We start from the raw sequence: 27,616 nt of genomic DNA, 5'->3' as shown, positions 1-27,616 counted from the left end.
GTTTATTAGAAATAAAAAATATACAAAGTTATTGAATTTATAAAACAATTAAAAGAACCACTACAAGTTTCTTTTTGCAAATAATAAAAACGTATTGCCTTTAATGGCTTTTGTATGAATTTAAAAGTTTTGTTTATCTATTAACATAGAGTTTTTGCTTTTTTATTGGCATTGAAATTACCTCGCGGTTAAAAAGATTATAATAATAACTACTAACTATTGCTACTTTATTTTCATTGAATACTATTAAACTTAACGCTAAAAGAAATTGAATAAATTTTTCTTCGTTTAATTATCCTTTAGAATTAAGTTATCAATAGGAAAGTCTCCAAATTGAAATATTTTTAAAGTAAGAGTAAACATTTTGTTCGAAAGACGGAAAAAACTATTAAATTTTGTGAGGTTTTAATTTGTAAACCTTTTTGTAAAATAAAAGGTTGTTTTATCAAAAAACAACATTTTGTAAACAATTAATTTAGTTAAATAACGACGTTTCTCTGCTAAAAATAATAACGTTTCTTCGAAGTCTATAAATGTTATAGCGTACGTAAAAAAGCATGCAAAAATTGTGTATCGTATGTAATTATTCATTTAGTATTTGTTTTTATTAACATATATTTTGTTGTTAATTACAAAGTTATTAAATTTGATAACCTGAAGTAAAACTAAACTAGAACAGTATTGATGTGAAGTTGAATAAAAAACAATTATTTAATGCTATGAGTGTACAACAATACAAAAGAATGATGTTCTAATTTAGTTTTACTTTAGATAATAACTATTTTTAAAATTATAATTCAATTATATATACATAAACAGATATATACATTATATTAATAAATATCACTTAGATTTATTTTTATTTATCCTTTTACTGTTATAGTTATTATAGACTCCGTAGAACTGTTTATATTTTTAGGGAGAAAAGCTTCGTTAAGTTATATTTTTTTGTATAAAAAAACGGGTTTGCATATAGAGCAATTTGCATGTTTTAAACTTTTGGTTTGCTTTAGTTTAAATTTTCTGGATCTTTACAAGTTAACGTCCTGTTACGTTTTTTCTTAAATTTATATGAATATACATTTTATTTAGTTTCGCTCAAATTAAATGAACAAACTGATATAAAGCTTATCTTATCTTTAAAAATTTCGTAAAATGTTTAACACTATTGAACAACTTTTTTATTGTAACATACTAATATACACACATTAAATTAGATATTCGATTTATAACTAACTTTACTGTTTTCATAACTTGATCGTATTTCGATACTAAAACAGTTTTTTTAGAAACAACTTAGTCAACACTTAAACTAAAACTTCTAACAAACAAAAATTCTAGTAGTCCAGTAATATTAATTCTAATTCACACGCTGACAATTTTTTTTAAATATAACATTTTCAAAAATCACTTGCCATAATTGTAAAAGTATAGCTGTTTAACTAAAAGTTTAAAAACAGAATAACTCTTAGTTTTAACTAAAGGTGTAAAAACTATTAAAAAAACATGCTAAGTTTTCTTGATTGTTGTGGATTATGTTCAGACAAGTCAGCAAATTCCACATCGGGAGAACTCCAACCGAGTCAGGGAAGAACAAATCAGACGTTTCCAACACACCATACAACCCAACCAAGTAATCAGGTACAGTTCAGACCTGAACCGGTACCGCCTGCCCAATCTGGTATGTCTAAAATCAAAATCGCTTAAGAGTTATAGCTTAATATTTATTTTAAAAAAATAGAGAAAAAACTTTGTTTTTGTTTTTTTATTATCGCTTAGAATTTTACTTGAAAAAAAATTTATTTACTCTAGAACCATAATTTTTAATAAGAAACTACAACGTTGTTTAATTGTTTCTTTTACTGATGTTATTTTTTAATTGTTTAAGATAACTTATTAAGGTGGGACTTAAAAAGAGGTAGATTAAGAATAGTACAATTGTACATGTATAAACATAAAACTAAAATAAAGCTAGATAATATAAACTATTAATTAAAAACAAAGAAACAGTAATTGAAAAAGACTACTAAGATTAATATAAGCATGGTGCATTTCAATTATTCAAATTAAAATTTTTGAAACATAAATATACTTTTATCAAACAACCAAATATAAAACGTTTAGAAATCTATATACGCCTATGTATTATGTTATCTTTTATTAATAATAACGTTACATGCTATGAAAATATTTACTATAAGGTGTTTTACCATTTTCTTAATTCAGTATCCAATAGCTTTTTTTAATAAACTCAACTAGGTTCGAATATTAAATTAAATAAATATAATCTTATTAAACATAGATATAAAAAATACTTTTTGATTAAAGTTTTTCAATTTTAAAAATAATAAAGTTTTTATATATTCCTGGTAGTACCTTTAATATCTACACTTTATAAAATTACATTTCTATAAAACAGTTAAAACTTAAAATCACGAAATAGTGATTTTTAATGTTATTGAAATGAGATATACACAAATAAAGGTATAGTATGCGAGCTAAAAAAGCAATACCAAACAAGCAATAAACCTTAAATTAAGAAATCTAAAACTAATAATCAATAGTTTTTTTTTGTCTATTTGAGAAATAAATTTTATAGATTCCAATTTTGTTTTAAAATGTTTTCATATTTTCTGTATGTATACTAAATCTAAAATACCAAACAACAAATAAATAATGTTAAAACTATTCAAAAGGAGGAAAAAAGTATATAGCAATGTATGATTATGATGCCAGAACAGATGAAGATCTGAGTTTTAGAAAAGGAGACCAGCTATTCATTTTGAATACGTTAGTTTTGTAGTTTTTCTTTTTTAAAACCAAACAGTATTAAAGAAAATCATCAACTTAAAAAGATTAACTTAATTATAAAAATTATTTCAGTAAATCCTAGCTTAACTTTAATATATTTTTAAAAGCTATTTAAACGAAAAAATCTGACAGCAACAATAAAAAGCACGGTTTTCTATAGAGTACATTTAAATTAGGATTTTTCAATGAACTGAAAGAAAAATTCTTGCTTCAAAGTATATACCAAATATATAAAGCTTTAGATTAACATGATGTTTTATTTTTTAACTTTAACATTTGGACAATAATTGAAATAAAAATATACTTATAATTTTGTTAACATTTAATCTTTTTATGTATTAGTTTCACAAAATAGCTAAAAAACACAATCCTCATGTAGCAATACATTTTTAAATAAGTTTATTATTAAAATATTTACCAAAATTCATTAGCTATCATTTTTTAATTTAGACGTATTTTTATAGACAGTTCTGTTAATAAGTATACTACTGTAAATAGTTTAATTACAACAAAACTGAGCTTTTTTATTTAGAAGTTTTGTGATTAAAAAAAAATATATATATCTGTTCATTTATTTATTTCTATAGTGTGTTTTATACAAAATAGTTATTGTACGAATAACATTCAAAAAACATCTTTGAACATAAACATATCTCAATAAGATAGACATGAGAAACACAAACTTTTACTACTTAAAACGTTTTCAAAGTTTTTTAGAGTGTATAAAAACGTGACATAAAAATGTTTAGTATACTGTGCCATGCTAAAACAGTAAATAAAACTTTATTAAATGTTTCAAATGATTTAGTTCAAGTGCAAATATGCTGAATAAAGGTCACTTTATTAAAGAATCCGTATTAAAAAAATCGTTATATGACATAACTAAAACTGATATATTTATTGTATTTAAAAATTTTACAAACATTCTAAACGTTTAATTAATGAAATTTTAAATGTTATTGCATATGATGTTATATTTTTTTGAGTCACAAAACTAACTTTTGTTTAAACTTAACTTTATCTTTGTGTTATTTTTAATCTTTGAATAACGGTCTTATTAAAAATTTAAGAAATACTTTTCAACTTTTTATTTTTTCATGTATATTTAAAAAATATTAACTATGTACCATTTAAACTTTCGAAGATTGATATATATTTTTTTTATATTATTCATAAGACTATGATGGTGGCTTAACTCTAAAACTTAAAATAAAAATTCAGTTTTCAATACAAATAGGCTTTCTTATTGGAAGCTCAAATGTATACTTAAAGTTTTTTAGTACTCATATTAAATCAAGGTTTCTTAAGCTAATTTTCAGTTTTTAGAAATAATCTCCTCTTTTGCTATTTATTTAACGAATAACTTTTTTGCAGATTTACTAGTTATTGCCTGATAGTAAAAATCGCTTACTTTGACAAAACCTTGTTTAAGTAGTATAATAATCTGATACTATATATTTTAAATTTTATGGTTATTTGTTGTTATAGTTTTATAAATTTCTAAAACATTATAAAGCATAAATTCTGTACTAAAACCATCCACTGTTAAAATATTTTAAACCTGTTTTTAATATTTATCAAAAGTTAATAACCATTTAATCAGATTTTACAACTGGTTGTTTTATATTAGTTTTTTTACATTTTAAGTCACTAAGGCTAATCTTTGGTATACTGACAAATCCCACCCGCGATCATTTCCCACCCGCGCATAATTCCTACTAATTTTTTTTTAAATATTTTTGTTTTATTTATACTAATTATTTTTTTTACTATCACTGTTACCCCTAACCGTTACCCTTGCTCGGTAAACAGTTCTCGGATTTTACCGGGTGGGGTTTGATCGCAGGTGGAAAATGATTGCGGGTTGGAAATAGCGGCTCCCTAACTGTATCACACTAAATTTAAACATTCTAATTTGTCTCATCAAACAAAAGCAATTTATTTCGTGCTGCATATAAAATTTTTATTGTTACCTGAAAGTACGTACAAAAATAACGTTTTAAATAAAGATTTTGTTAATCTACTACAGCTATTTAAAACAAAAGTTATCAACTAGTATATCTTTAATACAAAGTTAAAAATAACTGGCGCGTTAATTGTGTAAAGTAAATGGCTAAAAAATTTAAATCAAATAACAGGGATGGTGATTGGTGGCAAGCGAGGTCTGTGAGGACGGGACAGGAAGGTTACGTTCCAAGTAACTATGTGGCGCCCTCTGGTGGGCTAGAGTGTGAAGAGTTAGTTTTTGTTAAAAGTTTACCTTCTGAATACCTTGTCATATTTTTTCAAAAGTTAACTGTAAAAGCTATACTTTAAAAAAAAATTTAAACTTAGTAAAATAGTTAGTTATTTTTAAGCCAGTTTATAGAGGCAATAAGCAAAATTACAATATTATGATTATACAACAGTGAATTTTATAACAAATTAACCGGTCGGCTAGTATTTAGAATAAAAAAATATACTGAAAAATTTTAAGTTTAATTTATTCTGTATAAAAAATAAACGTTTTTACTTTTTGTTCAGTTGAATTTAAATTAAGTTTTCTTTGAATAAAAAACTCTTGATTTAAAAAAAACTCATTTTATATTTATTTATAAAATCTTGGTTATAGTTTTATTTAAAAAAAAATAAATTCAAACTTGAAAAATTCAGTTTAAAGAGTTTTTTTCATCTTATTAATTATATTTAAGTGTTACTGTTTTGGCAAAACATTATATAGCATTTTATCGACTTTTGATTCTAAATGTAGCTAGCATTTCATTTTTGATGACAAAAGTTTCATTATTTTTTTGAAGTTTGACAAAGTTTTTAAACTTATAGTTTTTTACAGCACTAGATATATTTCAGTATTTTTTTAAAATCTATTTTGTGTATAATTAACTTTAATTAATATACATAAAGAAGTACAAGTTTTTTGAAAGTTAAAACTTTTAATAAAAATATATTATACTTCCAAAATCATTCATTAGTAGTGTAACTTACTAAAAAATATAATTTTAAAGTCAAGATTAGAAGTTTAATCAAGTTTTAACTAGAGCTGTTTTAAAAGAGCATTGTTTTCTAATTGGTGCATAAAAAGTGTTAGTATCATTTTATTGAAAATTGTTAGTTACAGAAAACCCCAGCTACTATTTTCTAGACATAGAATATGTTTATACATTCAGATCAAAATTATTAAACGTTATAACTTTAAACTTGTTTTTAAGTGATAAGAGATGAAATGTTAATTATTCAGTTTATAATAAAAATGTAGATTATATAAATTTATAAATGTAGACTTAATAGACTATTTTCTCCTGCGGTTAATATGTGCACTTTTATCAATAATCAAAGAACAATGAAAGATAATGTATATTCTCCTAAGTTAAGTTGATTAAGTTTTATAGTAACTTTTTTTATGTTCGTTTAATTTAGTTTTAAACTAAACTAAATGAAGTATACATGGATGATTAGCCGTTTTAAATTAACATTCTAAATGTTTAGTTAACCTATTTGATTTTTCAAATCTAATTTTTTTTTTATTCTTGCCTAGCTAAGTTATTTTTTGACGATTTCAACCAGTAACTATTCAAACAGGTGGTTTTTTGGTAAGATAAGCAGAAAAGATTGTGAGCGACAACTTCTCCAATCAGGGAACCAAAGAGGGACTTTCATGATTAGAGAAAGCGAAACAGCAGTAGGTTAGTGGTCTAGTAGAAAATATTATAAGAAATATGTTTTTTTTTTGCTAGTTTATAGTTATTCTAAACAGTTAAACTTGTTTTTGGTTGATTTGTATGCAAAGATATAAAAAAAAATTTGACAAGTTTTATGAGTCTGTGCCAATTTGGAATATAAGCTTTAACTATAAAAAATTTTATGAAAAGTAAATTTTCACACCCTTAAAACTTTGAAGCTTTTACTGTGTTTTCTATCTGTAATAGTTTTGAAAATGTTAGTAAACATAGAAAATTTGTAAATTAGTTTTAAACACAAACTGTTCTAAATATCATACATTTAGTAACTTTTAGTAAAAATTACTAAAACTTATTAGTAACTTCGAAGAGTTTTTTTGTTTTTTCTTTCTTTAAAACATTAATAAAAAGTTTTAACAAAATTGTTAAGGATCAAGTATTAACGATAACATTTTAAATAGGTTCTTTTTCACTATCTATCAACGACATTGACCCTAACAAGGGTAATACAGTGAAGCATTACAGGATAAGGGGTCTTGATAATGGAGGCTACTACATTACAACAAGAACCCAGTTTCAAGAGCTGTCACATCTAATTGAACACTATATGAGTAAGTAAATTGTTTTTAGTAGTAAATTATAAATGTTACAATATATATTTAATACCGTCTACAACTGTTTTTAATGTGTATTTTGTTAATTTTTAAGCTTTTTTAGTGCATTATGCAGGTACTAACTATCTTTTGATATGTTAATATAGAAAACATTTTAGTTTTAATGGTAGTGCTAAACATAAAAATCATTCCAAACTTTTCATAATTATAAATCATAAACGTCTTCTCAATAGTTTTTGATAGCTCGATGACCGAAAATTCTTTCTATCAACCTTTATTTTACCAATATTTTTGAGCAACATTTTATCATATTTTGTTGAAACTAACTCTTACTTAAACAAAAAGAAATCAATCAAAACTATAATACTAAACTACCCGTTTTCAAAGTCAAAATTGTTATTTTATTAAATAAAACTCTAATTCTAATAATTTTATACAATGTTTCAGAAACATAACAATTCATAAATAACTTTACTTAATATAGACTTTTATCGAATAATATAAATTTGCTTAAAATTATACTTCTCTATGATATTCAATAGAAAAACAAAGAGATAAATAAAAATATATATATATTAAAGATAATTGTTATAACTATTTAGATTTTTGTTTTTTATTTGTTTTTAATATCGAATAAAAATCAAAAAAGTTTAATAAAACACTTTAATACATTGAACACTCTTATTAATTCTATAAATTTCATAAAAAAAAAATGAATAAACGTATTATTTTAATGAATCATATGATTATTTTTTTTACTTTTCAAGGCAAAATTTAATTATCTTCTATACAATATCTATTATTTTAATAAATCTCAACTTGTTCAAAAAACAAAATAACTTTTAAAAATAAGTGGGGTATAACAAGTATGTTTGAAAAAAGTCTTAGTTTAGTGAATTTCAAGACAAAAGTCTCAACAAAAAAAGTTTCAAACTTTTTTTTTAGTGAGACGACTTTTTGAACTACTTTGTTTAAAAACATTTTAGATTCTTTCATTATTTACTAAAAACCAATAATAATATTTTTTTAATAAATGAAATAGTAAATATTAATGTTTTCAATTTTTTCTTCAAAAAAACCTTTGATAAGAATAGCTGATTTTTTTAATAGCTATGACAGTATTATATTCATTTTAGAAGGAAGTATTCGAAAGTTAATTGGCCTTAAAAAAGAGAAAATATGGTAGCTTAAAAATTTTATTTGTCTACAATTCATTTTTGCAAAAAAACGATTTTGGTTTAATTTTTAGAAAAAATTGTATTATTTCAAAGTTTTGTTCGAAACTTCCATAACACTATTAATAAAGTTTATTACAGTTATTATAAAGCAAAGCAATAAATTTTGAAGCTACAAATGTTTTAATATTAATCTATAAATGTACTGAAGTAACTTAATAGTTACTGAGTAAGGTTTATTATTATTTTCTATTGAAATCTCTGATTATAAAGATTGTTTTACTTTATATTTAGCATTACCAAAAGTTTTAAAAACAAAATTAATAATTAAAACAAGTTGCTTGAAGTATATATATTAGTTTTATCTATTATAAAATTATTTAAGATAAGCTAAAGTATATTTATACTACAAACCTAGTTTAAAAATAGCGCTGTAATAAGTTTTCTCATTTTCGACACATAAATCTAATAATAAGTTTTCATCGATTTAACAAAATTATTTAATAATTCAAGTCTTTGTCTAAATCGATAAAATTCCATCAGAAGCCATTACCTATAAAAAGATCTTTCCATACTAGATTCTTTTTTTTAGTTTTTCCTTCTATAAATAGAAGTTTCTTTGAACTCAACTCAAGATTTACTTTAATTTTCTACCTGCGTAACTTTTTTTTGTCGCCACGCCCGGAACATCACTCTTTTTATTGACTAGTGAAAAGTCATCGAGGCATAATTTAAGCTGATTTTACCTGTTTGTTTCACTGATTTTAGAAGAGAAATATTATGCTAATTAGGTCAAATTTTAAAATGGTTATACTATTTATGTGCAAGTGCATTAGTGTTTTAAGTAACAACTAGTTATATTATTCATATAATTATAAAAGCGTATACTTTAGAGTATAAAAAATAATACCTTTGATAACTTCTTTGGGATCAAACAAGTTTTTAAATTACCCAAAAAGTAACATAACTTTCTTAGTAACTTTTAGAATTCTAGACTACTAGTCGTACGATGTTTACATACTTTTTAAATATACAATAGAATCGAATCCATAATACTGATAATTAGTAACAGTATTTTTTAAGACAAAAAATTTTAAAAATACTTTTATAGTTTAAAAAGCTTACAAGCATTACAAATTTATAATTATAAATAGTTCAACAATCAATTAGGATTTGACTTGAGACTTATTTTTATCAGAGATTTATGTTGAACTTATCTACTAAACAATTTTTTTATAATTATAATTGTCTTGCTAAGTTATTTTAAACTTTACTTTAATTTTGGAAGCAGATCTTAATAGTTAAACTAAAAAGAAAAACAGTTTTTCAAACCAATGATTTTTATTTTGTATTAGAAACTTAACAAAAACTCTTTTTATTTCTACTCATTTTTGTTATATTAGTACATATAATATTAATAGTTGTTCATTAATTTTTACAGCATGTAAACTAACTATATTTTTACAAACTTAAACTTCGGTTTAAAGACGAAAATAACTATATAGCTGTTATTATACTTTGCACCTTTATCGGTTTTTAACAGATTTCAGTTGGTAATTAATGAAAATAATATCATGATACTTCTAAAGACCAACTTTATTTTCGACAGGATCGGCAGACGGATTGTGCTGCAGGTTGACAACAGCTTGTCCTAACAGCGAAACACCTGCCACTGCCTCCATTGCTAAAGATGTGTGGGAAATCGGGAGAGAATCCCTTCAGCTTCAGAAAAAACTTGGTGCCGGAATGTTTGGAGAAGTATGGAAAGGTTTGTGTTGAGTAGTTTTATTTTTGAATAAGTTGTGATATGATTTTTAAAAACAAGTAATGTTTACAATCATAACTAATTTATGCGTTTGTATGAGTCTGAAAAGTTTATTCTAAAAGATTTTATATTTTACTACCAAACATTTTTAAATATTTTTGTCTCCTTTGTTTTATATTATTGCGTTTAATTTTAACTGGTTTCCTGTATTATTTTACACAGTATTGAGTTAGGAAAGTTTACTAAGTCAATTTTTGTATTAAAACTTTAATTTTTATACATAAAGCTTTTATTACATTTACATTCTTTTTTATCGGAAAAATGTTACTCTTTTTTATAATTTTAACTTACACTTTTGAATATGTTTTTTTTTGCTAAAAATAACAATAAAAACTTTTATAAACTTTTACCAACTAGTTCAAAAAAAAAACATAAGTTTATTACAAATTTTTAAGTGAATACTATTAAAAGAAACAGTAAAGTAACTAAAATGGAAGACAAAATTTGCGTTTAGTTTACATTTCATAAAAAATACTCGCTAAAAAAAAATACGCAAACCTCTCTTTGATGCTGCAAAAACTCTGCAACTATAATAAAAAGTTCTGAATAAATTTCAGCTACAGTAACGGTGTGATAAATTTTCTGCGTAAGCGCAAATTTTTTAAATATTTATATCTTTTATTTATAAGCAATCGATTTTCCTGTTGCGTAAATATACTGTGCGCGTCTCAACACCCAAGTAATATCTAATTTTTAACTTGATGGCATTACTATTGATTTGTTTGAGATTATTGGAGTACAAACTTTTATGTGTCTTAATGAATGTTTTACATGTATATATGTTATGATTTTTAAATGAATTTAATTTAGCTTTGGTAAGTAGTTAGAAATCAAATATTTATATAAGATTTTTTTTTTTCAGGTTAAAACATTTTTTTGAAATTAGTGAAGTTGTTAGCAATGTTCATAGTTTATAATTTTTAATATTTATATTTACTATCAAGCATAAATCTTTAAAAAGTACGTTGACTTCAAAATCTATACATTGTTTGTAACTTGAAAAAAGGTTAAATCTATAAAGTATGTTATAACATATACTTTTTTAAAGACTTTTTGTTTTGTTCAGATATAATTTAGACTAGTAAATGATTTTGCAAAAAACTGAATTAGTAAAACCATTATTAAATAGAGCTTGTTTATTTACTAAAAGAAAAAGCTTAAAATTAAGTGTTTAAATTTTAATTAAAAAAGTTCTTTTATTGTTGTTTATTAAAAAGGAAAGCACTTATAAATTTTGGTCTAAGTTATTATTTACAAAAGAATATTTCGGTTATCGAGTCATACAGCACAGTTAAAAACATCTTTTTACATAAATAAAAAATGAAGTAAAACCATAGAAAATTATATTTAATACTTAATATCTCTAAATTAATTTATAGTAAAATTGTTTTTGTACGTAATACAACGAAAATTTAAGAAAAGCTTTAATGTATTTGTAAGTTTAAAGCAAATACCAAGACTTCATTTGGTTGATAAAAAATTGCTGTGAAGCAATTTAAGATATTTTTACTTTTGTTTTTTACTTTTTGTAAAATAACTATGAGAAAACTAACAAATTCGATACAATAATTGCAACATTAAAATTCTATCTTGGTGAGTTTTTACCACCATACATTTTAAAACAAATTTGTAGTAATGTAAACAAATAAATTGCATCAAATTCACGCTAAAAAGTTTGTGTTATAAAGATAAAAAGTTGTTGTATTTACAGTAAGTCAAAATCTTTTAAAAAACTTTAACGATTTTTTTATAGGAATAGCTCGTAACTTTACTTATGCTACAAAAAGGAACTTTGTTTAAGTAGTTTTATAAGTTGTTGTTTTGGCATATAAAAAAGATTTTATTTTATAAACTATTCATTGCAGAAAAAAAAACTAAATACTATTGTATATATAGCATTAAATATAAAAAATACTTGAATAAACTTTGTCTCATTCTTATAGCTATCATTTTTTTTGTAGTGTTTAAAGTACTTGTATTTTAACAAATATTAATAGAAAGTAACAATAAAAATAAAACTACTTTTTAGGTAACCAATTTCAAAAACAAATAAGGTTGTATATCAAACTAGACTTTTTTAAATAATTTTTATAATATAAATTAAGTAGTTTTGATGTAATTGGTTCCTTAATGTGTAGTTTTATTTTTATTGTTACTTTTTATCGCTGGTTTATTTTAGTTAGGTTTTATTCTATCAAGTTATATTAGTAATTTTTCACTTGATTATTACGTCATTTTATATTTTTAAACTTTAATATTATAGCTAAATTTTAGTTTTTATTCAATTTCAATTCAGTTTAATTTAGTAAGATACATTTTTTGAAATGACTTACTTGAAAGTACTCAAATAAATTCAAGAAAAAATGAAATGTGTTTTGTCATACTTTTTGAAAAAGTACTTATACTAAAATATGAAACCTACTGATTCTATCTAAACTTTTATTTGTGAAAGTATTTTTGAAAACAAATTAAACGCGTGTTTTGAAAAAAAAGTGCATTTAAGTATAATAACTTAAACTTTCAACATACTGTTATACTTACTATATACGTAAGAAAAAGTTATGACTAACTTAAACAACGTCAACAAAACTTTATGACTACATTATTTAAAAGAATTTACATTATTTCCTACATGATTATAAGATTTTTTAGGCATATAACTTTTGTGTACACTTTAAAAAACACTTTGTATCTTCTTAAAACTGGCTAGTTTTGTACCGTCACAACATTATACTAAAAAATCTGCATTAATAAAAGGACAATAATAAAAACTGATCATTTACTTTCATTTAAATTAATTTTAGTATTAAATAACAAAGTCATGTAACTACTAACAATAAAATAAATGGCTGATATTCTGCAAAAAAAAAGTTTACTTTTAATGCCGCTCGACAACAGTGAATAGAAAAAAAAAAGTTTAAAAAATAATTTTACCCAATGATTTTATTTTCAATCTAAAATATTTTACAAATTAACACAGGTTTGTGGAACGGCACCACTGAGGTGGCTATCAAAACTCTGAAACCTGGCACGATGTCCACTGAGGCCTTCCTCGCCGAAGCGAAAATAATGAAGCTGTTGAGGCACGAAAAACTAGTAAATTTGTACGCTGTAGTTTCATCGGAGCCAATCTACATTGTTACGGAATTCATGTGCCACGGTTCGCTGCTTGATTACTTGAAAGAAGGAGCCGGCAGAAACAGCAACTTGATCGAACAACTCGATATGGCCGCTCAGGTTTGCACAGAACAAAGTTTATTGTAAGAGCTGTTTTTTAGCGAGTAGTAATCTAGCCATTGTTATAAACAGTACCTAAATTTATAGTTATGCAAAAAAAAAAACTTTTTTGTTTTTTTGATTACATAGAAATTTAAAAAAATATTAAATGTTATACTAATTACTGTTATTTTTAAATTTTAACATGCATAATATTTTTAAGTTAAATATTGATATGTCCTATTGTAAAGTTTAAATATAACACTATATATATATATATTATTTATAGTAGGGTTAGATTTCTTTAACTAAATCAACTTTCACTGAGGCCGCAATGAAAGGGCTTTTGATTAGTTGATTTAAAATAAAATTTTAAAAAACAACTGTTTCCTGTAACTAACTGCTACATTCATCAGATATTTGAATTATAGTTTATTTGTTTATTCCTGAACTGTAAACTTTAATCTTTATTTGTAATTCAATAACTGGTGATTGTAAATTTAAGTTATATAAAACATTTTTATTTATTTATTTCTAATTTTTAACAAAATATTTATTTATATACTTAATTTTTGTATTCAATACTTCATTGTAGCCATGGTATATTTCAAACTAAGTAAATATGTTATTGACATATTTGTATACACATTAGTTAGTAAAAACTTCAAATAAAATATTTAAATACAAATGCACGATTGCATTAATTGCAAACAAAGCTATGTATTTACTTTGAGATGTTTATATTTGCACTAAAATAATTACTCACAAAAGCTATTAGTTTGATCACGCTTATTTAATTTGTAAATTTATTTACAAAAAATAAATTTTAGCTCAAAAACTTACATACAACGTTTATGTGATTTTTGATGATTTTTTTAGTATATTATATAGTAGTAGTGTTTATATTTATAAAAAAAGTAATAAAACATTTTTTATTTTTGCTTTTATTCGAAATTAGATATGTAAACAATAGAGATTTTCTATGTAAAACAAAGAATTATAATCTTTTCAGATAGTCATACAATAAGTATTAATATTATGTAACAAATATATCAAATATAATTACCAAAGAAGTACAAAGCTTTTAAAGTAATCAAAAAGCACAGAAAATTAACTTATTTGCAAGCAAAATTTACAACACTTCCTTATGACGTACTTCTTCCGTTTGTAACGTCATTTAGCACAGAAACATTATTGTGAAATTTGCAAAAAAAAAAACAGCTAATTATTGATTTTTATTACAATTTTCAAATTATTTTTTTATACGTAGCTAACTAAAAAAATTGACCTATAATTTTTTTTGCTAAATCTAAAACAAGTGTTAACTTTTGAGAAATGTTAATCATTAACCTGATAACTGAAAGATATTTATGCTTAACAACTGTAGTTATCACATTTATTTGTTTCGAGATATAAATTAACAGTTACAATATAAAATTTGAGTATTAAATTAACAGTCTTGTATATCTACATATATAGAAGTACAAAAAACTGAACACAATGACTCAAACAAGCATATAACAAATATTTTTCAGTACCTTTTTTTGATAACAGTCTAAAAGTTTTTAAATACTTGTTTTACTATAAGTTACTTAAAAAATACTTAACTTCTTTGTTAAAATACATATTTTTCATTATATTAAAAAACTTTTCCAAATCACTTAATTCTTAGTTAGTAGTTTCATAACGATATTAGAAACCTCTTGTTTCTTGTAAAAATGATTTAGCTGAAAATTATGTTTTTTTATATTTATTTTTTATTAGAAAAGTAAAAATTTAAAAGTTATTGTTTGTTTGATCCCTTTTTAAAGCTAAAAAACTTGTGGATTTTGAAAGTCTTAGATTTTATAAATAAGATTAAAAGTACTATTTCCATTTTTTCTATTTATACTAAAGTATTATTTATATAGCTCTTGCTTTTTATGACTCTAGTGTAAAATTTTAAACTTTTGTAGTAATTATTCACTTACTTTAAAACATTCAATTAAGAACGTTTTTACTTGACTTGATTAGTAAATAAAACATCCTTAATTTTTTCATGTGCTTTAGATATATTTTAGTTATTAAACTACGATGTAAAATTTACTACTTAAATTAACTATATATCAATAATACTTAGTGATAAAACTTATTTTTAAAGTTTAAAGTACTCTAAACTTTTATGAAAATATTGATCATAAAAAAACTTTATTTTATTGTTTTCGTTTACTATCGATATTTTCAGACATTTTTTTCTACACGTTGCTAGAATTTATAGTACCTTTACTTAAATCATTTATTTTATTAAAATTTAATAAAACATTTTATTTCATATTTAAAACTTAACATATCCTATCTAAACAGATAGCTGCAGGAATGGCTTACATTGAAAAGATGAACTACATACATAGAGATGTGAGAGCAGCAAATATTTTAGTCGGCAAAAATCAGGTGTGCAAAGTGGCAGATTTCGGATTGGCTAGGCTGATAGAGGATGATGAGTACAATGCGCATCAGGGTAAAGTTTAAAAAAATATCTTCAAATTAAGACATTCTATACCTATATTAGTTTTAAATTAAAACTTATTAAAACTAATTAAAATTTGAAGTTTTGTTTATTGAGTAAGTTTTGGTATTTCTATAAAGGTATTAAAACTTCGCTTTTGTAAACTATATCTGTCTTTCTAAACTAAATAGAAACAATTCAAAGAGTCAGTTGTACAAATATTTTTTGTGTTATGTCCGTTACCTTAAAATTGCAATGCATTTTAATAGTTTTGATCTGTTTTTGTTCATCGAACGACATATTGTACGTATTTTATCTTAAAACAAAACCGTGATCGATCAATCGATTTTCGAAAAGTGTGTTTTCAAACTTGACGTTTAACAAATTGTTTTAGTAACGAAAATTTCAAAAAAAAATAAAAATAAAGACATGCTACACTTATTTCAAAACAGTTTAAAATCAATCTTTAAATTAATTTAAAATAATATTAACAAAATTTATAAAAACAAGTTTGTATTTTTTTCTGAACTAACTTGTATTGATTTAGTAATTTTTCAGTTGAAAAATTTTTTTCAATCCTTGCCTTAAAGTAAACGAAAAATTTATAAATTCCCTATACTTAAAAAAATCCTAATAAATGATACATAATTTTCATTTACTTAGCTTTTTATATGAACAAACTATATAGGAGCAAAGTTCCCGATAAAATGGACTGCACCAGAAGCTGCAACTCACGGAAGATTTACTATAAAATCGGATGTTTGGAGTTTTGGAGTTCTAATGACTGAAATTATTACCAAGGGAAGAATTCCATATGCTAGTTAGTTTTTTTTTGTTGAGAACAATAGAATTAAAAGCAGTAAAATCTAGTATAATGAAAGGGTTTATATTAATGAATACATTAATTTGTGTTGGATTAATTAAAAACAAATAAACTATTGTTTATTTTATAACTATATAAAGTATTTTCGAGGTATATTTTATTTCCGTATAAATACACATAATAAAAGTCCTATTAACGACATATACTTTACTATATTATGAGAGATATAAGATATTTATTTACTTTTTTTTAGAAATACCTATAAAATAAAAACTAAATTTCTTAGAAAATTTTATTTCTTGTTATCAACTCATTATTTTAGATTATTAAAAACTACAAAAAAAAACTTTTTTAAATACTCATTACCTTAAAAAAAAGAATTAAAAACCTTTTTTACCTTTTTAAAAAAACTAATTGACTATTTTAATACATCAAACAAACTAGAGTTTTTTATTTATTTTTTCTTATTTTTATACATATAATTTTTTTATACATATAGTTTTTTTAGTTTACAGGTTTTTTCATCAATAATATGTTAACTATAAAAAATGCTATATTTTAATACAACTAACGTATTAGTGTTTTAATTTTAGTTTGCACAGTTTTCAAAAAGTTTTCATTTCATTTTATTGCTGTAAAACCTGATGGTACAATTATTTTATCGCACACAAAAAACAATTTTTTTATTTAGACAATACTTTTCATACCAGTTTATAAACTTTAAAACATGTTTTTATCTTGATCAGCATTTAAACCCTTAATTTTAAAATAATTAGTAAGTAACTTATTAATTAGAAAATGACAAAAAACAAAAGATATACTTTTCATTTACATGTACATCAAAAAATATCTAAAATGTATCTTAAAAAACTATTTGTTTGTGTTTTTGTAAACTAAAGTTGTCTTAATTCTACATACTTTTTTTTTTACAGCTATGACAAACAGAGAAGTATTAGAAAGACTGGAGTCTAACTACAGAATGCCCAAACCAAACACCACTCCTGAATGTCCCGATTCCTTGTACGAGTTGATGCTCCAATGCTGGCACAGAGATGAATACCAACGACCTACTTTCGAATACATACAAGTAAATATTTTATATAGTTTGCTTACACCTTTAGTTTCAAAAATTCATGAAAAAATCTCCTATAAAGCTTGAATTTAGAGCTTGATTTTGCACTAGGCAGTTCTGATTTTTGTATTATTATACAAAACATCATCATTAGGTGTATAGAGTTTTTAGTTATGTAACTTTGAACTTGTAGAATTTTTTAGATAAAGATTTACATTAGTCCAGTGAAAACTTAATGACTACTGTATTTTGAACAGACAAAATTTATATGTATACAAGTTAAAATCCGTTTTAGTTTTTAAAAAACATTGCTGTTACAAATTAGAAAAACTTGAAACAAACCTTCATTAAGATCCGAACGTTTTTACAAAAATAAAATTAAACTAACTGAAATAGTATGATAAAAATCATCATTACCGGTTATAACTATATAAAGTAATTTCGAGGTATATTTTATTTCCGTATAAATACACATAATAAAAGTCCTATTAACGACATATACTTTACTATATTATGAGAGATATAAGATATTTATTTACTTTTTTTTAGAAATACCTATAAAATAAAAACTAAATTTCTTAGAAAAGTTTACAATATCAACAACTTTGATGGCTCGTATATTCTAATATCTTTAAAAAAATTAAAAAATCACTCTGACAAAACAAGTAAAATAAAGCTGTAATTGAACCTTAAACTATTTAAGCTTATGAACTAATCAAACTTATTGACTGTATTTAAATTCAACTAGTTCTCAAAAGTATAAGTTTGCACCTGGTCAACAAGTTTTAATTTATAATTTGCTTTTATAGTATGAAGGCAATTTTCCTCTAACAACCTAATTATAGCTTTACAAAGCACTCTGGCCTCACAATAAAAGAAAATTAACTTCGTGTATATCTATTATTTTTACGGTGGCACAGTATATAAACTAGTTTGTTTTTAATTACTTCAAAAATTTATATAATTTATAAACGTCAAAATAAAAACTAAACATAGCGTTTCCTTGAATACGACGGTGGAAAAAAACCTAATTACAATAAACACATTGATTATAACTCTAAAGTAAATGAAGCATTTGATGACAGTGACACTGAAGACAGTGACCCTGATTTTTAATATTTCAACCGAGGTATAACGAATAATTACAAAGATGTAATTGAGACCTGATCATTGTTATTAATTCGAGTATCTGAATCATTAAACTAAAAAACGGATAAATTAATTTGGTTTTATGAAAACTTAAACTACGACAATTAAAGTTTCTTTGGAAAATTTTAATGGGCCACATAAAAAAAGTAGCTTGATATTAAAAAAAAACCTTAAGATTTAATAAACAATATTATGATGGAATTTTTTTTTAAAGTTAATATTGTCAGAGATAATTTACAAGTACTATAAACAGCCATAATTTAACAAATTTTTAATACTTTTTTTCTATATCCCAAAATTAATTAAAGTTTAAAAAAAAAAGTTCCCGAATGTCTAATAATTAAAGTTATGATGCTAAAAAAATTTCAGTAAAATACTTAATGAAAAGATATAATTTACAATAACTCAAAAACATCAGAACTTTAAATGTCGTAGTTTGAACTGTCAAAGTTTTAATCGTGGTGCACCCCATTAGTTTAGTTAAACCTATATCAAACAATTCAGCATTGTAAATAGTATGTTGTTTGTTGTTTTAAATTACAAAACGTAAAAGTTTAAGATTTTTGTTTAAAATAGTTTTTGTAACAAAAACACTTTATGGTCTTTAGAATAGAGATAAAACTTTAGGAAAATGTATTACAATTATTCTTTACCTCATTCAAAATTGTTAACTTATAATTTTTTTTAAATAAAACAAATTGAAAAAACTAAGTTATTTAAAAATTTTGCATTCAAATGACTGTTAAATTAGGTGTAAGAAAACTTTATACTGTAAAAATAATTCTAACTTGCTACGTTTCTAATTATTTTTCGTTGTAAAATCACGAAAAGATTGTTTAAATCAGTAAGAAGTATAATATTAATCATATTTGTTCAATCATATATGTTTTTAATCATGTAGTTCATAATTGCTAAGTTTATATATAAAAAAATTATAATGTCAGTTAACTATTAATAAACTTATATATAAATATATAACTTTACTTCTGATTTTTTACTGCAGTAACTTATTTAGTTGTTAAAAAAGTTAATTCATACGTTTAAAAATATTACTTTAACAGTCTTTCTTGGAAGATTACTTCACAGCAACTGAACCTCAATACCACGAGTCTATACAGTGAATATGACGTCAGGTCATTCGAAATTTTTTTTGATGTATACAAGCCAATTATTTCATAATTTATTCTTCTTTCACTTGCGCAGTATAAAAACTATTAGTTTTGACGTATAAGCCTTCCAAAACGGGTAAAGTTTTTGCCTAAGAACAAAAACAAAACCCTTATAATAGATACGTTTGTTATTCTAGTAAAACATTCCGTATATACAATTTAATCCCGATGTTTCTAGTTTAGGGAGTTGTTAAAAATTATTAATTGTTATTTTAGAGTACTTTAAAAACGTTATGAGTAATGATTTAGAAGTTTCACGATTACTCGTCTTACAAACAATACTCAAACATTTTTTAAGTTATAATAAAATTTTAGGTATCAACTAAAAGTTTAGCTAGATATCGTATTTAGCTAAAACGTATAAACTTTAAAACTGAACTTAAAACAGCAATATCTCAGTATATGGTTTTATTCAAACAGTTTTTTAATTAATAAAATATTTTGTAAGAGTTTTTTACATGTTATTTAAGAATATAATTTTACTACTGTAACTGTTTTTTATAATTTTTTCTTGTTATATTAAAAAATCATTTCACTATTTTCTATCTATACTTACGTCATAATCAACTGAAAAAAACTTAATTATGGACCCGCCTTCTAATAAAACTGTTCTGTACTGTTATTTACTTTCCGAAGGTTTACTTATTGGTAAAAAATATTTGTTACTTAACACAAAACTGTTGTTTTAATTTCTTACTAAAAATGTAGTATCCACGTTAAGATTTTTGCAATCGTTAAAATGTTTTTTTATTTTATTATGAAATTAAATTAAAACACAATTGATTTTGTTTAATCTTTTTGTTAGTTTATAAGGCTTAATTAAGTCTAAAACTATTTAATTAAACAAGTAAAATTTACAAAGAAAATAATAATTTCTAACTAGTTAGAGATACTTAGTGTTTAAACTGAACAAACGTTCTTACATAAATGTATAATGTTTCTAGCTTCAATTTATATTTTGAGCAACTTAATAAAAGATTAGCTCTCGTTAGAGTACGCTTTTATTACTTTAAGATAATCTTACAAAGGCAACACAATCAAAATATAGTACATTGAAAGTTGAAGTTTTCACATTAAAAGTTACTATTTTAGTTCGTCTATTTGTTTTGTGTATTTATTTACTTTTTGTATTTCATATTTTTAGTTGCTATTTTATGAGCATGATTATGACAGTTTGTTTTTCTTAAAACTTGCTAATATTTCTGTATTTAAAATTCAGATTTTGATACCTGAAATCTTACAATTGTAGAACATTATAATAAATTTTTCAACCAACTTTTTAATATTTTAATTTTAAAAGTGTAATATAGTTAATAGAGCCTGTTTTACTTTTTTAAGTTTTTAGCTGATTAAATGTGTGTTACAATTTTTACAAGTTAATAAACCCTGTAAAAGTATTTGAGAAACTTTTATAAACCTAAGTAAACAAATGGAAACTTTCTAACTTACTGTTATCAAATCGAAAGTTTATAGAGGCTTATTACTTAATTTCACACCCTCTAAAAATAAATATCACTTTTAATTTTAATTACTTTCCCAGCGGCTTACGTTAGTTTCTTTTGTTATTTTAAAACCTTTTTTTATGTAAATTTTTACTCTTTATAAGGCATAAATTATCTCCCTTGCCTCTTTTAAGGTAATAAATTTTTCTGTTAAAATTTCTAATCATTTGTTTGGCTATCCCTTTGCCTTTTTTTTTAATGCAGTAAATTATTTTATGCATACAGTTTTATGCTTATAATTGAATAGTTTTTACGAAGAGTTGTAATTTAAAACATCGTACTTTTTGTCTTTTTAAGAGAGTTCTTTTGTTTTATTTTTGTTTTTTATGATCTTAAGTTGGTTTATTTTTTGTTTATAGTTTTATAAGTAAATATTTTTAAATGCATAATATTTTACTGTAAAAACTTAGTATAAATGCAATAAAAGTATTGAATTTTTAGTTGTCATCCATAAGTCTTAATTCCATAGACTTTAAAAATTTATTCTTTAAACCTATTTAAAGTAAGACCTATTTTTATTATTAGTTTTTTTTAGTAATGATCTTTAAGTATATGAAAAAAAAAGTTTAATAAAAGTTTTTTTTTTTTCTGTAGTTATTATTATATTTTAAGCAAAGATCTTTAAGTATATGAAATTAAAATTTAATAAAAGTATATGTAATTAATTTTATTTTTAGTTATTTATAGGTTATGCATATTTAAAACTGTTCTAATTAAAGAAACTCAGTAACTTAGATAAACAATTAATCAGAGTAAAAAATTCAAACTAACAATAAAGGTTAAAGTATACTTTTATTTTTCATAGTATAGTATATTAGTTATTATTCATATTTATGAAGAAAATACTCCGTTTAACTTTTGAATTTACACTTAATTGATAATTTAAAATTTTATTCCGAAAACCACTTTAAAAATCGTGATATTTTTTTAGCATTTCTTTATGATATTGTTTGTATTATAAAAGCTTAAGTTTGAATAAACTTTAATTAAAACATGTAAAGGTAAACTAAAAAATTCTTTTATTTACATCTACTATAAAAAATTAACAGATTTCTATTTTAACTTAAAAGTTAAAAAAAAAACCAATGGGGACGGTAACTTTTTGTTAAAAATAAAAAGTTAGTTAAAATATAACTATTCAAAATATAAATCTAGGCGTTTGTTAACAAAAGATCCTAGCGAAACAAGTTCAGTGGAACATATAATAATAAAAAATTATACAGTATCCTTCTTCTATTACACTGACATATGTTTCTGTGAGTTAAACGAGTCAACACACTTCAACTGAGCTGTGTAAAAAATAAATACTGTACGGAAAGAATAGAAGCTAAAGTAGGTCCATGTTTCCATTAAAAATAAAAATAATTGCTATAGATTATTATCGATTAATAGTAGATAAAATACTTAGTATTAAATCCGACTGTTATAATACTATATAAAATTTGTAATTATCAAGTCTGTATTAAATAAATTAAAGTATAAATACAAAATAAGATAACAAATCATAATATAAACTACTTACATGAAAATGAAGGAAGTACTAATTTTAAATATTTACTGGTTTCTAATCATTGAAAAAAATGTATCTAATAATTACGTCACAATATTATTATTATTGTTATACTGTTTATTGTGCAATGTTTGACTCAGGCATCAAAACCTGAGCCACTTAAACAAGACACGCAATGAGAATAATGAAAACAAAAAACATTTATACCCAACAAAACATAAACATAAACAAAATATCAAACATTAACAAGTCTAGACTTATTTGATTGATATAAAAGTCGATATTTAAGACTTAAAAAATTAGTTGTACAAAAGTAATAAATTTAAATTAGTATTCTGTCAGGAGAAAGGCGTAGGGAAGTATTAATAGTTAATATTATAAATAGAAAAATAAAGAAATCAGTAGCTAATTTAAATGAGATAAATATTAAACAAATATATATTTATTTGTTTTTCTGTACTGTTTTTTTGAAAATTACTGAGTTTTACTGATATTTATACTACTTAAATTAAATATTTTTAGTTTTAGTCGAAAATGATCTACCTTTTAACACGATACTACATCTTGTGGTAATTTGTTTCACATAGTCTCTGCTCTTTTAAAAAATGAACTTTGCCACTGACTGTTTTTAAAACTATTTTTATATTTTATTTTTTTATACCCTAGAGACCTCAATTCAAGTTTAATCAATCTATCATTATATGATGAATGGGAAATGTTACAACGACTACAAATCAACCGGGTGAATTTTCTCTGCACAGACTCAATTTTGTTAATGTTCTGTTTTAAAAAGGGTGACCAAATTTGTGTATTGTATTCAAGCTTGGGACGGACATATATTTTAAATAGTTTTGTTATAATAGTAGTTAAACTAGTTTTAAAACTTTTTAATATTTGATAGGATGAAACTTGTGCAACATTATATAAATAGTTTATGTGTTCGTTCCATTTTAAGTTTTCGGAGATATATATTACTAAATCCTTAAAAACTTTAACTGTTAATATCTTAGTTTTATTGATAAATCGGTCAATCGGGTCAAACTATTTATTTTTTTAATTGTTAGAATCTTACATTTAGTAGGATTCAAATCGAGTTTTCTTGTTTTCAACCATTTGTAAATATTATCTAGAGTAGATTGTAAAGAGATATTTGACTCACTAAAATTTTTTGTACCATCTGCAAATAAACTCACACCTATTTTAATATCAATGTTTGAACTAATGTCATTAATGTAAATTAAAAAAGGAGGGTGCCAATTACACCACATTGTGGTACTCCACTGTATATTGATCAAAGGTCTGACAGCGTATCATTACAGACCTTTATTTGTGATCTCCCAATTAAAAAATTTTTGAACCACTTCACTAAGGATTGATGTAGTCCATACTGACTCAATATTTTCAATAATCGTTTGTGTGATACTGAATCAAAAGCTTTTTGGATATTAGTGTAAACTAGTTCAATATATTCGTTTTTGAGATAAGGAACTATCGATGAATGTATGGATGTTAATATTTTAATGTTTGAAGAGCGGTTAGGGACAAAACCAAGTTGTTTATCGGATAGTAAATTATAGTCAAAAAGGTGATTTAAAATTTTTACAGATATAATGCGCTCAAAAGTTCGAGAAAACCCACTAGTTAAAGGTATTGGCCTATAGTTTAACGCGTTGTGTTTGTTACCTTTCTTATGAACTGGAATGACAAGAGACATTTTCCATAGTTTTAGTACTTCAGCTAATTCTATTGCTCAATTAAAAATCAATGAAAGTGGAAAAATTGTTGATGGAATTGCATGCTTAATGAAATATGGCGGGATATTTTCTGGGGTTCTAATTATTTTATGTTTTCGGTGGTAAGTTGAATTTTTAATGTCTTCATAAGTTATAAAAAAGCTTTGCATTTTACTAAAAATTTTTGAGCTAGTTTAAAACTTTGGTGGTTATCATCTATTTTATATACTTTTTGAAAACTTCTGTTAAAAAGTAAGGCTAATATAAAATTTAAAGTTATAGTTTTCTCTAAATTATTGTCATATAAAAGGGGTATTGCAGTACTTAATCTAAGTTTAGACTTAACGTAACTATACAACATTTTTAAATTAGGGTTTTTGCAGAACTTTTCTTAATTATTAAGTTGCATTTTTTACGGCTGACTGATATTCTGTTGACTTATTTTTATAATCTTTAGAAAACGATTTAATTGTCTTACTTATTTTGTACAGATTAAGTTTTTCCTTTAATATTTTTTTAGTGTGAGATGGATATTTCTTGCTTTTGTTAGTTTTAGAATAAAGTAGTATAAAGATATAATTTAATTGAGGTTTGAATTGAGCTGATAATTTGGTCATAAAAATGTTGGAGGTTTTTTGTCGTGTTAAATACTGAAGTCCAATCATATTTTGACAAGTAATTATTGATGTTTTCAAAATCTGCCTCCTTAAAATCATTTGTATCTTTTTAAACATTGATAATATTTTGACTTTGAATTATAACTTTAAATGAAATAAAGTTATGGTCACACGTACTTGTCAATGGAAAAGTTACTAAATGAGATATGATTCTATGTAGACCGAAATTATAGTAAATTATATACATGAACATTAGAAGTTAACACACAGAAAAATATGTCAGTGTAATAAAAGAAGAATACTGTATAATTTGTTATTATAAATTAAAATATATTAATTTTATTAAAAAAATTTGAGTCATTTCAAATTTCTTTTAGAAACTACTACCATCGTGCACCAGGTCTTAGGATCAAATATATTGAGCGCTTTTTTTGTCGCTAAATAACCTATCGTAAATTGTTTTCTGATCCTTTCAGTGATATACTTATTAATTTTTTAATCTTATGGTATATTAATTTATTTAACGAAAAAAAGCTTTAATATTGGGTTCTAGGACCTGTTGCACGAGGAACTTTTTGGTTACACTACGTCGTACACCGACCGACGTTTTAACGTCTTGTCGAAAACAAAGACAATGCTTTATAAATTTTAACACTTACTTTTGATAGTTAAATAAAAGTTGTAGCTACCATAATTTCAAAAAAAAATTAACTTTCTAAGAACAGTTTCATTTACTTGTTTTATATAATCGTTGGTCTTTTAAGTGTTATTTTTTAGTACCGCTTTCCATTATAATCAAAAATAGCTTTATGAAACAGAACAAGATGTTTTTTTTGCTTTAGCGTGCTTAATAACAAATATAACAATTTCTTTAGAAGTTAAAAAACGCAAGTAAATGCTATTTTCCTATCTTTTAATTCAAAAACTATATATTCTAACTACCCATATAATTATGGCTATCTATACTATTAGTTACATGTAATGCTCATATAAGTAAGTATAAATAAATAATTGTACAGCTATTATCCAAATATTTAGTATAACAACTTTCATATTTATACATTTTGTTTTAGAGCTCGATTTTATGGGAGCCGATCATTTCTAACCCGATCACTTCAAACCCTATTATTTCTAACCCGATCACTTCTAACCCGCTATCATTTCTAACCCGATCACTTCTAACCCGCTATCATTTCTAACCCGATCACTTCTAACCCAATCACTTCAGCCGATCATTTCTAACTAGTGATGTACCGGACTGTATTGCCATTTTTGTCTGATATCCGGATCCGGCCAGATCTTGATATGAAAAAAAAATCCGGATCCGGTTCCGGCCGAATTCTAATCTGAAAAAAAAGTCCGGATCCGGTTCCGGCCGGATCCTAACAGAGATCCGGCCGATTCGAATCTAGTAAGTAAAAAAAGTATACAGAAAAGTATTTTTTCAAAAACAAACCCTGTTAAAATTAAAAAGAGTCATTTTCGTCAGAAAATACGTTCGAAAATTAAACACCTACCGTGATTGGCTCACTTTGTACACGTGACTAATTTACATTCGTTTACATTTAAACTATGAAACAAAAATTTCAGAAATGCAACATTTAATCTATCTGGTAAAATTAAAAACTTTACTACCAAATTGTCAACCTTATAGCAAGCTGTTCTACTGATTATTAGATTAAAAAAATTTTAGACTCAGGCTAGTTTATACTCACTCTAGCTAGTTTTTTTTTTGACTTAAACAGTGGCAACCCTGTTAGTTTGAAAATTTTTGGGAATTTTCGAAAATCTAGTGCTAGTTTAGTTTTTTATAAAAACTCAGACTAGTTTTAAGATTTTTTGAAAAATTTAGGCTAGTTTTCTTTTAGATTTCGAATGAGTTTGAGATGATCCAGTTTTAAATATTTTGTGATTTTCTAGTTAGTTTTGTTCAAGAACTTGATTTTAATTAATATTAGATGGGTAAGGCTATAGGGGGCTCCACCTTGATTTTTACAAGTTGATCTTATTTGATAGATTTTAATCTTAGCCACCAGGTATTTTTACAGCTTAACAAAATTCAAAATAGTTTTCGAGATACAAGGGGTCAAAGCCGGCCAGCTCAATAGCTTCTTTATAGAAGGTGCAAACTAAAAAGGCGAAAAAAACCATTTCATTAAAAATCTATCTCCTCCTACAGTTTTAAGCAAACTTATTAAAATTTTCACAGTTTACTCTTTACTAAATTTTGAATCATTTGAG

General features: G+C 24.0%; 1 protein-coding gene across 1 annotated transcript; it reads left to right on the top strand.

Annotated features, from left to right (window-relative positions):
• The first annotated feature begins 1,466 nt into the window (after positions 1-1,466).
• Positions 1,467-21,766, top strand: LOC145835210 (tyrosine-protein kinase Yes-like). Its single transcript, XM_082942772.1, has 11 exons — positions 1,467-1,681; positions 2,697-2,790; positions 4,950-5,048; positions 6,388-6,491; positions 6,947-7,096; positions 9,884-10,042; positions 13,080-13,336; positions 15,659-15,812; positions 16,489-16,620; positions 17,556-17,710; positions 19,906-21,766. Exons 1-11 carry the CDS (start codon positions 1,507-1,509, stop codon positions 19,963-19,965), a joined length of 1,539 nt encoding a protein of 512 aa, XP_082798898.1. The 5' UTR covers positions 1,467-1,506; the 3' UTR covers positions 19,966-21,766.
• Positions 21,767-27,616: the final 5,850 nt, after the last annotated feature.

Source organism: Thalia democratica, chromosome 4 (genome assembly GCF_965202585.1).
Source record: "Thalia democratica chromosome 4, ktThaDemo2.hap1.1, whole genome shotgun sequence".
Taxonomy (NCBI): Eukaryota; Metazoa; Chordata; class Thaliacea; order Salpida; family Salpidae; genus Thalia; species Thalia democratica.
This window is presented reverse-complemented; position numbering and strand designations above follow the sequence as displayed.

Coding starts and splice junctions, on each gene's coding strand:
- LOC145835210 (XM_082942772.1), top strand. CDS start 1,507: ATGCTAAGTTTTCTTGATTGTTGTGGATTATGTTCAGACAAGTCAGCA. Junction 10,043..13,079: donor GTTTGGAGAAGTATGGAAAG/GTTTGTGTTGAG, acceptor AAATTAACACAG/GTTTGTGGAACGGCACCACT. Junction 13,337..15,658: donor AACTCGATATGGCCGCTCAG/GTTTGCACAGAA, acceptor CTATCTAAACAG/ATAGCTGCAGGAATGGCTTA.